The 12825-nt window shown below is 38.9% G+C and overlaps 1 protein-coding gene across 1 annotated transcript; it reads left to right on the top strand.

The window, feature by feature from the left end:
- Window positions 1-6722: 6722 nt before the first annotated feature.
- On the top strand, window positions 6723-11723 carry LOC149390122 (protein NRT1/ PTR FAMILY 4.3-like). The gene is made up of 6 exons (XM_089620244.1): window positions 6723-7186; window positions 7354-7571; window positions 9405-9836; window positions 9940-10025; window positions 10297-10840; window positions 11096-11723. Exons 1-6 carry the CDS (start codon window positions 7024-7026, stop codon window positions 11408-11410), a joined length of 1758 nt encoding a protein of 585 aa, XP_089476370.1. The 5' UTR covers window positions 6723-7023; the 3' UTR covers window positions 11411-11723.
- Window positions 11724-12825: the final 1102 nt, after the last annotated feature.

Here is a 12825-nt window from a genome sequence, read left to right as displayed (position 1 = left end):
GTGAAGTACTAAGTTATGAAGATGTCATGAGTAACTTTGTGATCATCTCATAGGTATGGAATTCATGTACAAGATTGCTGAAATGCAATGTATATCACCTCATGCTTTGTTCCTTGGAATGTGAATAAATTAACTGGTCAGTGTCCAAATTGAGTCATGACTCTTTTGGATGAATCAATGTGACTTGTTAGCTCCTCGTCTACATTGTTTCTAACTTATTCACAAGCGAAAAAGGAGTTGATGAAATAACAACTAGAAGGGTTAAATGGTAATTTTGTAAATCCCATCTAGTTGATGATATTCATGACGGTAATCCCTCCCCTATAAATAGAGGGCTCATTCTCATTGTTTATTCATTCCAAAGTTTTAGAGATTGAGAGCTTCACTCTCTAGACCTTATGGCCGCCCAACTTTCTCTCTCTCTCTCTCTCTCTCTCTCTCTCTCTCTCTCTCTCTCTAATTCTTTTCGTTTTTGTTTTGGCACCTAGGTCCACATTTGACCAAGTTTTTTAGCTCTTCGACTCTTAGACTTGTTCTTGAGTCATCGTGTTTAAAATTGCCCACACACTAATTCCTTCTAATCTCGAGTGATTTATGTGATATAAACTTTCGTGGTAACTCGAGTTCCCGAAGAACGAAAAAAGACGAGCTGCGTGGGGAGACGAACGTTCCCACCTTCCTAAGGCTTCTCAACGTTCAAGCTTCACAAAGGTTTGTAAACGAGTAATGCTCTTTAATAGTTTTAATTTATGTATGAACATGTGTTCGCTCTTTGTCTAGGTTATTAAAATCGTTCTACTTCTTTAAAAGAAAAATTTTATTTTCTGCCGCTTGGTCGAAGCGTTAAATCTTTTCTTAACCCTATATAAATTCCAACAATATCTTCACCCCAAAACGAATGGGTTGTTGGTTGCTCATATCTTTCTCAAGTTGAGAAAGAGGAGACTATGATGTAGAAGGGATTTCGGGCTGTATACGTCGGGAAGGCCCCTCCTTCTAGCGCCAAAATGTTGTCGCACGAAAATGAACAACTATTTAAAACTACGGGCGGTTTGATCCAAGGTTGAACCAAGTGATCGCGCCCGAGCCAAAGTGTGAACTCAAAGACCGAGTTGCACCCTTCGAACCCGGAGGTGTATTTTGGAAGGTGTGACCGTGCCAAGCGTTGGCTGCCTACGTACCCGTGGTCCGGGATCAGGTCCGAACGTAGTTCAATGTGAAGGTTGTAGCTATCTTGGACTCGGAGGTTGAGAACTTATGACTTTAGAGAAGGACCTCGCTCGTTGCTTCTATTGAAGACTTTAGAGGGCTCGCTTGACTCGTGGCTTAGCGTTCTAACTCAAGGGTCAAGAAGTGAGGGAGCATCTTGTGCTTTGTGAATACTCGGATCTCAGAAGTAAAACTCGCTACCGTAGAAAGGGGGGTTCTTGGATTACTGAGACCAGCTTGGAGAAGAGGGGAGAATTATTGGTGTGTAGCAAGAGTTGTGTGTGTAAAATTATGTGGAAAAGTTCTCTATTTAAGTGAAGAGGGGGGGTTATTTATAGTTGTTGAACAGGTCATGGACCGGCCTCTATGGGAGCCAATAGAAGGGCAATGCACGAGGCTCGGTGCGCGCGTGGGTAGGAGGCCCGGCAGGGGCGCAGGGCGAGCGCGCGGGCAGGAGGCCCGGCCATGGCACAAGGCGCGTGCAGGTACGAGGCTCGGCAGGGGCGTAGGGAGCGCGCGCAGGAAGGAGGCCATGCCGCGGCACAGGGCGCACGCGGGTAGGATGCCAGGAAGGTGCTGGGCCGCGCGCAGGCTGGAGGCCCGGCAAGCGCGCGCGGGGTGGGGGCCTAGCAGGTGAAGGGCGCGCGCGGGCAGGAGCGCGGGCCAGAGGCCCGACCAACGCTGGGCGCTCTCTACTGTACAAAAAGTCCTCGATCTAAATCCTCTAGAACACGTAGTGTCTTTCGCGCTCCCATCGTTTCTTGAATCGCAACTTAACCTGTTTCTCTGATACTAGTTGTTAGGATTTATCCCCAACTCCAGATCTAATCAGAAAAAAAAATAATACGCAAAGAACAAATAACACACACATATTTATAGTGGTTCACTTTCAATGCAAAAGCTACATCCGCTTTCCCGTTGCAAAAGCCAGGTCGATCCGTGAATCATAGTCGTAAGTTCTTCAGTTGTCAAGATGATCAATTAGGCTCAACACCTCAACATATAATTTGTCTCGTCAAGCACTGGTGGACAATTAACAAATCCGCACTCCCTAGTATTATCTATTACAAAACGAAACAGTCAACAACACAAGGAACACACCATAAGCTTTGAATGACCACTCTGATACTAATTGAATTATGTTTGATCACATAAACGATGTCGCACGCAATGTAGAGTCAATGTATTCGACAATCTCTTCTGATACGATAAATGAATAATATAAATACTGCGTTAAACTAAATGACACAACGAATGGTAACCCAATTCGGTGTAACGTCATCTACTCTAGAGGGCCCGGCCGGCGCTGGGCGCGTGCGGGCAATAGGCCTAGCAGAGGTACAGGCCGCGCGCAGGCCAGAGGTCCGTCCGACACTGGGCGCGTGCGGGTCGGAGGCTCGGCCGGCGCTGGGCGCGCGCGGGCAGGAGTCCTCGTAGGAGCATAAGGCACGCGCGCGAGCTGGAGGCCTGGCAGGGGTGTGCTAGGCGCGCGCGGGCAGGGTGTTTGGCAGGGGCGCGGGCCGGAGGCCTGGCAGGTGATCCGACCGGTGAAGTTCACCGGGGAGGTAAATGTTTTTTTTCAATTTTTCAGTTTTTCGAGAATGACCGGTAATAGACAGTTCTAGCATTCAAAGGATCATCCAGAGCTGGATTGACGTCTCCCATCCGCGATCTCACCAGAATCTATCCTTCACACCTCTTCAGTAAAGATTGTATCTCGCACGTCCTTGCACTTCAGCTTAGCACTCCCAACCGAATTGCTCACTGTAGCCCTCATAGGCTCTCAACTATTCGGTAAGGATGCAGGCAGAATTAGGGCTCGTACTTCATCGTCGAATTTGATTGCAACCGATAACAATTTGTTGTTAATCGTATTGAATTCGTTCACGTGTGTTGCTACTCTAGCGCCTATATCCATCATTAAGTAGAATAGCTTCTTCATGAGAAACACCTTGTTGTTTGTCACGCTTTATCGTACATATCAGACATAAACTTCATCATCCCCGCAGTGTTTTTCTCCTTCGCCATGTTTTGTGCAACATTCTCCGACAGGCAGTGTTTTTCTCCTTCGTCATGTTGTGTGCAACATTCTCCGACAGCGTTAATCAAATGACTCCCTAAACATGCTTTTCTAGAAGGTTCCATTCTGCTTTGTCAATATCCTTTGGCTTCGTGGTCAGGGATTGGTGAAGCTCTCTACTGTACAAAAAGTCCTCGATCTAAATCCTCTAGAACACGCAGTGTCTTCTGTAAAATTTCCCGATCACCTGCGCTCCGCCTTTTCGCGCTCCCATCGTTTCTAGAATCGCAACTTAACCTGTTTCTCTGATACTAGTTGTTAGGATTTATCCCCAAATCCAGATCTAATCAGAAAACAAAATAATATGCAAAGAACAAATAACACACATATATTTATAGTGGTTCACTTTCAATGCGAAAAGCTACATCCGCTTTCCCGTTGAAAATCCAGGTCGATCCGTGAATCATAGTCGTAAGTTCTTCAGTCAAGATGATCAATTAGGCTCAACACCTCAACACATAATTTTTCTCGTCAAGCACAGGTGGATGATTAACAAATCCTCCTTCCCTGGTATTATCCATCACAAACATAAACAGTCAACAACACAAGGAACACACCATAAGCTTTGAATGACCACTCTGATACTAATTGAATTATGTTTGATCACATAAACGATGTCGCACGCAATGTAGAGTCAATGTATTCGACAATCTCCACTACAAGAAATATGACATTTAGCTACGAAACTATTAGCGACGATTAAATCGTCGCTAATATATCATCGCTAATAATGCATTTAGCGACGACTTTTTCGTCGCTAATAATTTGGTGCGAAAATTCTTAAAGTTTGGCGACAAAGATAATTAGTGACGATAATATCGTCGCTAATTCTTGCTTCTCGTCGCTAAGTTCGCGGGAATATATCTAGCGACGATACGACGATAATATCGTCGCTAAAGGATTTTGAATTTCTTTAGCGACGATATTATCGTCGCTAATAATTTCGAACAAATTTAGAATTTTAACGAATTTTAAAGAGGGAAAAATCCCTCCAACTTAATTAAGACGAAATGATTTAGCGACGATATTTTCGTCGCTAAATCATTTTAAATTTTAACGAATATTAAAGAAGGAAAAGTCCCTCCAATTTAATTAAAACGAAATGATTTAGCGACGAAAATATCGTCGCTAAATATGTACGAAATCTATTAGCGACGAATAAGTCGTCGCTAAATGCCTGGTTAACGTAAGTTCATTTAGCGACGAAATTCATTCATTTAGCGACGAATAAATCGTCGGTAAATGTCTTTAAATACCATATCGCGACCCAGTTTCCCCATTTCGATTTCCTTGACCTAAATCGCCATTTTCTCTCAGTTTCTCATCTCCCGCCGTCGCATTCCGCCGTGTGCCGCCGATGCCGTCGACGCCGTCCTCGTCCTCCCCGGTAAGTCTCTCTCTCTCCTCACTTCTCTCTCTCTCTCCTCACGTACATCTCTCTCCTAACCTCTCTCTCAACCGGTGCAGCTCCTCCGCCGCTCCGCCGCCGACGCCGTAGCCCCTTGCCCGCCGACGCCGTCCTCGTCCTCGTCCGCCCCGGTCCGGAATCTCATCCTCATCCCTACGGTAAGTTTTTTTGTTTATATATATATATATATATATATATATATATATATATATAGTAGTTATAAATATAAATGAATTAATTATTTATATTTACATAATTTAGTATAAATATTTATATTTACAGAATTAGGTATATATTTGTTATAAATATTATAAATATTTAAATTAGTTTTGTTTACACAAATATAAAAATTAGTTATAAATTTTTATATTAGGTAAAATTATGTAAAAACATGTAAAAACGATTAGGTAGTTTATGTGAAATAAAATGGAATTGTATTTAATTCTTGTTACAAATGATTAAAAATGTGAAATTAATTAGTTGATATGGATTATGTATTTTAATAATCGAACCACTGAGGTTGGATTTATTGTTAGTTTTAGGGTGTTTCTATGCAGGTTTTAAAGTTAAAGGCTTGATGCCGGGTTGTTATATTTATAGAGCGTTTCACGTCGAGGAGGGGGAAAACGAGCGGCAAAACGACAAAGCAAACGTCGCGACTAGTGTTTTATTAGATATTTTGTGTATAGTAGATTATTATTTACATATTTCTCGATAATCGAAAACGTAACCGGATTTTATATATAAGTTGATTTGGATAATATAATTTGGTTTTTATTTGATTTTTCATTTTAGAATTTCATAAACAAAAAAAAAATAATAATTAACAACGACAAAAATTAATAATTTCATAAACGAAAAAGAAATATTAATTAGCTAATTATTAAAAACCTGGACTTATTAGCGACGACTTTTTCGTCGCTAATTCGCCCGCGAAATTTTCCCGCAAGAATTAGCGACGATAAAATCGTCCGTAATTATCTGTCACAAAATAAAAAAAAACTTTTCGTTTAAACATTTAGGGACGAAATTATCGTCGCTAATCTCGTCGGTAAATATTTAGCGACGAAAAAATCGTCGGTAAATATATTTAGGCACGGACATTTAGCAACGATAATAATCGTCGCTAAATATATTTAGCGACGATTACTGGGTTATTACCGACGAAAAAAATCATCGGTAATTGTTGTATTTGTTGTAGTGCTCTTCTGATACAATAAATGAATAATATAAAATACTGCGTTAAACTAAATGACACAACGAATGGTAACCCAATTCGGTGTAACGTCATCTACTCTAGAGGGAAGTTTGCTTAGCGGAAAGAAAATTCACTTTATGAAAAGTAGTTAATAGTACACAATGGTCTTATATGAACAATCCCATTCTTAAGACTCTTTTACTATTACTACCTGTGAATTTTAACTCAGGCTTTCCCTGAATCGGAGATCCCCTCACTTCCGCTTGCAAACACTCTCCCAACTGTTTAATAATCTTCGACGTCAATGCTCGTGAATACTCAATCACGAAATCACAAAACCCACACAACACTCTAACGCTCAGCGAAACACCACACAAATAGTTTCTCAGTTCATCGATCGTGTACGTCTAAGAACCCTGATTGTGTGAATGAATGGACCAAGACTATTAAGGACATGACCTCTTCTTTTTATAGTAGTCAACATCTCTGGAAGTCGATATAGGGTGTCCTTACTCATTGACGGGGATAAAATATATGTAGAAGGTCTTTCGCGAAATATTTTGACGAAACAGAAAACTTGTCAGAATATGTCTCAACATATTTTTAAGCATGTTACAAGACATTTTACCGAACAGACCACTAAAAAATAAGTCAACAACACACGTAACAACAGTCTCCCTCCTAAACACTCCATAATTCTCGCTTTTTTTATAATAGTTATGACTTTAATTACCGTATTTGCTTTTTTTTGTTTGGTAAAAGTTATAAAGCCATGTTTTGAGTACAATGTGTGAGAGAGAGATATATATAGATAGAGAGAGAGGCCTTTTTTTGTCGGGGAAGTGTTGTCCACGTGTTTATAGTGCGTGTGGGGGCTTCTAACTTTCTCACGATGTTTTGGGTACATGATTTTGCCTAGAATCTTACAGCAGAGTGATAGAGGGAGAAAGAGAAAGAGTCACTATTTGCTTTGTCTGTCTATAAAAACATGCCTTTGAATCAACAACCAGTACATCACAAAGCCTTTTATAAAAAAAAAGAACCGGCTTTCAAAGTTCACATACTGCTCATAATATATTTCTATAGCTAGCCCTACTACTATAATCTAATAAGTTCGAGAGAGAGCCAATGGATCTTCAAGGAAGAGGGCAAGATCAGGGTATAGATAATTACTACAACAAAGAAGAAAACAACGAGAACGTTAACCGTATGGACAACACTGTCGACTGGAGGGGAAGATCTTCCCACCCAGAAATCCATGGCGGCATGAGGGCTGCGTCTTTTGTTCTTGGTACGTATATATGTCTAATATATATCATACAAGTAAATAGTAAACAATAATGATCAGGGCCGGTTTGACTCCAATTGCTTTAGGGAATCAATAAGTGATGACAAATTGAGTTTGGTCATTGTTTCTCAGCTAAAATATAATAATAATAATGTATATTAATGATGCAGGGCTGCAATGCTTTGAGATAATGGGAATAGCGGCAGTGGGGAACAACCTGATAACGTATGTGATAAACGAAATGCATTTCTCGTTGGCAAAGTCAGCGAACACAGTCACTAACTTCGTCGGCACAGTCTTCCTTCTTGCGCTCCTCGGTGGATACCTCTCCGACTCTTTTCTTGGCAGCTTTTGGACCATGCTCATATTCGGCTTCATTGAACTTTCGGTCAGTATTTTATAATATATATGATTATCAACGTCTAACTTACCCTTTTCTCTTTCTTATCCAAACCAAAATATTCTGTTTTTCTAGGGGACACCGTTGATTTGACTACCTGCCAAGATTTATAAACACACCCACCCATATATAATATATGTATGTATATATGTACGTTTTTCTGACGCAATAAAAGTATATATTTAAAAAAAATTAGGAACTGAGAAAAGGTGTACGTATTTGGTCCAAAAACTAAATAACTATTATATATATATATATATATATATATATATATATATATATATACTAATTTTAGCATCGCGCTACGCTCGAATGATTTTAGCATATTATAAATGATAATAGCAAGTAAAATTTGTAGATGTTAATTTGTGTTATCAAGATTCGTAAACAATGGGCACCAAAAAAATCGACAATTAAGAAAAAAAAACCCTTAAAAATCAAGAACGAATAATAAAATGTAAAAAATTTATTTTGCACATTGATTAAACTTTCATGGGTAAATAAGACTTGCGTTCGCTTTCCAATGAACTATGGAGACACATACAAGGTGAAGAGAAATAAATATCAAAGAGAAAAATAAAAAGAATTTAATAAAGAAAATATAAAACTAACATACAGTCAAAATAATGTATGTTTATTGATATAGTATAATATAGTATCAGTAATTAAAATTATACAAAATATATTGATGAGAGAGGGAGAAAAAAAAACCAATATAAATAAAAAAAATTTACGAATAAAAAAAAAAAAAAACAAAACAAAAAACGAAAGGCAAAGAAAAAAAAAGAAAAAAAAACAGTAAAGGCAAAGGCAAAGACCAAAAAAAAAAAAAATCGGAAACGCAAAGGCAAAGACAAAAAAAAAATAAAAAAAAAACCGGAAACGCAAAGACAAAACAAAAAAAAAAAAAAATCGCCTCGTGGTGACCTTAGGATGAAAGGAGGAGTGAAGTTCCCCTTTATTATCTATGTTATATATATATATATATATAAACTTTTATCATATTAATTGAGCTTTATATATCCTCAATTATATTGTAATAAAAAAATACCTTAATATTGTATATATTTTAGGATTTTTCACGCTAATAATCTATGAATCATTACGTGAGTGATATTTCGGTCCATGGAGAATTATTTAGATTCAATTTACTCTCAACTATAGATTTTATAGCAATATTAGTCATTTTAGATTTTATTTTTATAAAATCAAATAAAAAAATAGAACATAATAACAAACTTAAATAAATCGATTTTTCGTATAACAGAAAACTAATTAAATTATTTTAGATCCTAAAAATAAATAGATTTGAAACTATTTAGTGTTGAGTTTAGTTAAAATAAAATTTGTTTCGTTAAGAAGACTAAAAATGATACAAAATCAATAACATTTTGACTACTCCGAAAACATAATCATTTAATATTAATTTCCCTTTAAAACACACATACACACACACACACACACACACATATATATATATATATATATATATATATATATATGTATATATATATGTCAAGGTCTTTGATATTTTGACTAGCCATTTGAAATAAATAGATTTACAAAATATTTAAACTTTTTCTAAAATTAGCGAAATACCTACAATTTAGAAAAATATGCAAGAACTGGATTTTATTAATTTATATATTTTATATTAAATTTTTTTAAAAGTGATATGCAGCGTAAAATTCTGAATGTCAGTATTAAAAAACTTCTGACGCCATATTTTGAACTATCTGGCTAAGAGCAAGTACTTTAAAACTTTGACTATGTATAAATTAAAAAAAATAAAAATAATAATGAGAATGCATGGATGAGCAGGGGTTCATATTACTGTCAGTCCAAGCTCATCTCCCTCAGCTGAAGCCACCGAAATGTTCGGTTTCGGAAGGAGAAATATGCGAAGAAGCGAAAGGCTTCAAAGCGATGATATTCTTCATGGCACTCTATTTGGTAGCTCTTGGAAGCGGTTGCGTGAAGCCGAACATGATCGCCCATGGTGCGGACCAGTTCAGTTCACGCCACGCGCCTAAAAAACTCTCCACATACTTCAATGCCGCCTATTTTGCATTCTCCGTGGGAGAGCTCGTGGCTCTCACGCTCCTCGTTTACGTCCAGACTCACTCGGGGATGGACGTTGGCTTTGGCGTGTCAGCGGCTTCCATGGCCTTGGGATTGATCTCCTTGGTCTCTGGAGTTCTCTATTACCGCAACAAGCCTCCTCAAGGATCCATTTTCACTCCCATTGCTAGGGTATAATTGTTATTCGAATGTCGCAAGAATAATTCATTCTTAAACGTATTTAATTATATTCATTTCGATAGTCCTCGTTTTTCTTATTTTCCTTTGTATTCAGGTATTTGTTGCTGCAATATTGAAGAGAAAGCATGTTAGTCATGACAGTATTGATGCTGGCAATCCTCTTCGTATCAATAAATTCAGGTATATATATACATATATGAACACAGATGGATCCTCTATTCCACTTTTTATCTGCAATTAAAAATATATATATACCGCGTGATGGTTATTTTAATAGTACATATTTTTATAATTAAAAAACGAAAACTGGCTTATTTGTATAGAGGGGCATAGAGAGAAATACATGAAAATATCTTGATTGGAGGGATTTTTATACAAGATTTCATGTTTTACCACATAAAAGATACAAGAATAATAGTGATAATCAGTAAACAATCGCATATATACACAGGTTCTTGGACAAAGCTTGCATCGCAAGAGAAGGAGGAAAAGAGTCAGGGTGGAGCGTGTGCACACGCGGGGAAGTAGAGCAAGTGAAAAGACTGGTGTCGGTGATCCCAATCCTGTCGTGCACAATCATCTTCAACACGATATTGGCTCAGCTCCAGACGTTCTCCGTGCAGCAAGGATCAGCGATGGACACGCGGCTCTGGGCCACATTCACGATCCCCCCGGCCTCCCTCCAAGCCATCCCTTATCTGATCCTCGTCTTCCTCGTCCCGTTATACGACTCCCTCTTCGTCCCCTTCGCCACAAAGCTCACCGGCCACTCCTCCGGCCTGGCCCCCGCGACCAGGATCGGGGTCGGTCTCTTCCTCGCCACCTTCTCCATGATTGCTGCCGCCCTCGTCGAGTACAAGAGGCGCGCATCCAACGCCCTCATCTCCATCTTCTGGATCGCGCCGCAATTCTTGATCTTCGGTCTCTCCGAGATGTTCACAGCTGTGGGTCTCATTGAGTTCTTCTACAAACAGTCCGCTGATGGATCAATGCAGGTAGGCACGGAGGGAGCTTGGGACTAGGGGGAGCTTAAGCCACCTTCATAGTTTTTCTTTAATACTTTTTGTCTATTTTTAATAAAATTTCTTTTTATTTTACCTTAACAATTTACAAATCAGCTCCCTGAAATTATTTTACACATTAAGACATTAATTTAAATCTATGGCTTCGTACCTAAATCCGATATTTTATTTTTTATTATTTTATACTTTACCCTGCCGAAATTCATTTTCGCCCTCTGCCACCTGCAGGCTTTCTTGACCGCCATGACTTACTGTTCATACTCGTTCGGGTTTTATTTAAGCTCGGTTTTGGTGTTGCTCGTGAACAAAGTCACATCATCGGAGTCTCGCCGCGGTTGGTTGTCGGACAATGATCTCAACAAGGACAGACTTGACCTCTTTTACTGGCTACTCGCTGTTCTCAGCTTCCTCAATTTTCTCAACTATGTCTTCTGGGCCAGGTGGTACTCCAATGCTGATCGAGGTTGGGCTGACACCTGTCACGATATCCCTAAGCCACGTTGCCCTGATAATAATGTGGTGGATATTGAGAGCGTTCCTTGATTTACGACAGTGCTCGATCTTCACTATATGCATATAGGCTACGGTGTAATAATAAAGCTGGATTGTTTTTGTCTGGCTAAAATCAGCTCAAGGGGTTTGTGTTCTAACATATTTAGTATTACTTAGTGAAAGAATTATAATATAAATATATATATATATATATATATATATATATATTCACACACAAATCTAATGATGATTATTAATCTCTGATTAATAAAGGTAATGATGATCTATCTATATATATATATATACACAAAAATGTAATGATGATTAATCTCACGATGATTAATAAAGGTAATGATGATGTCTCTCTCTCCGTCTCTCTCTCAAGTCAGGCTTAATTTTTAACTTACTAAAAGCAAGTTACACTACTACCAATTTTAGATTTTACAACCTATTTTTACAATGCTCACGGTTAAATGTTGTACAAAATTAAGGATTCTATAACACTTAAAATAAGTGTTATAGAAATTGGATGTTTCTATAACGTTTATGCCTAAGCGTTGTGGGAGAATAGTGTTTCTACAACGCTTACAACAAGCATTGTAAAATTTCATATATTTCATTGTAGAATCCTCGCCGCGGCGACGTGTGTTTTTCGCCGCGGCAACAACCTTCTACAACGGATTGTCCAAGCGTTGTGGAATAATCTCATGTAATGAACTTCGACACGGCAGAATTCCTTCGTCACCGTGGTGGAACGTTTGCACACGCGGGGAAGTAGACCGCGGCAAAAAAACAACGTCGCTGCGACGAGCATCTACAACGCTTAATCTAAGCGTTGTACACTGGTTTTAAAACCTTAAAATTTTGAGTTTCTTAAAATACCCGCCCATTTTTTCAGACTTTTAAGTGATTTTTTTAATTTTTCTTCATTCTTCTCTCTCTCTCTCTCTCTCTCTCTCGCCGCCCCTCACCCTCACTGCCCACACCGCTCTCCTTCTCCGGCCCTCACCTCACCGCTCGCGTCAACCCTCTCTCTCCGTCCCTCTCTCGCCGCCCCTCTCTCTCCGTCCTCTCTCTCTCTGGCCCTCACCCTCACTGCCCGTGCCGCCCTTCCTCTCCGACCCTCACCTCACCGCTCGCGCCGCCATGCCTCTCTTCCCTTCGCCTCTATCTTGCCTCGCCTTTCTTCTGGCCGAGAGCTCGCGTCCGCCACGCCTTCCGGTAACTTAAAATTTCACTAATTTGTTTTGAAATTAAATTTTTACATGGAATGTTACAATTTAGTTAGAATTTGATATTGATTTGAAGTTAGGAACATATTGTATTGGATTTGAGTATGTTATTTGAGTTTGTTGGATTTGAGTTTGATATTGATTTGAAGTTAGAAAGATATTTGACATTAGATTGAATTGAGTTTGAAATTGTATTTTTGTTTAGAATCGTATTGGATTTGAGTTTTACATATG

Source organism: Urtica dioica, chromosome 7 (genome assembly GCF_054948205.1).
Source record: "Urtica dioica subsp. dioica isolate 48M chromosome 7, U.dioica_male_clone48M_v1_H2, whole genome shotgun sequence".
Lineage (NCBI taxonomy): Eukaryota > Viridiplantae > Streptophyta > Magnoliopsida > Rosales > Urticaceae > Urtica > Urtica dioica.
The sequence above is the reverse complement of the archived record's forward strand: the minus strand, read 5'-3'. Positions and strand labels throughout refer to the sequence as shown.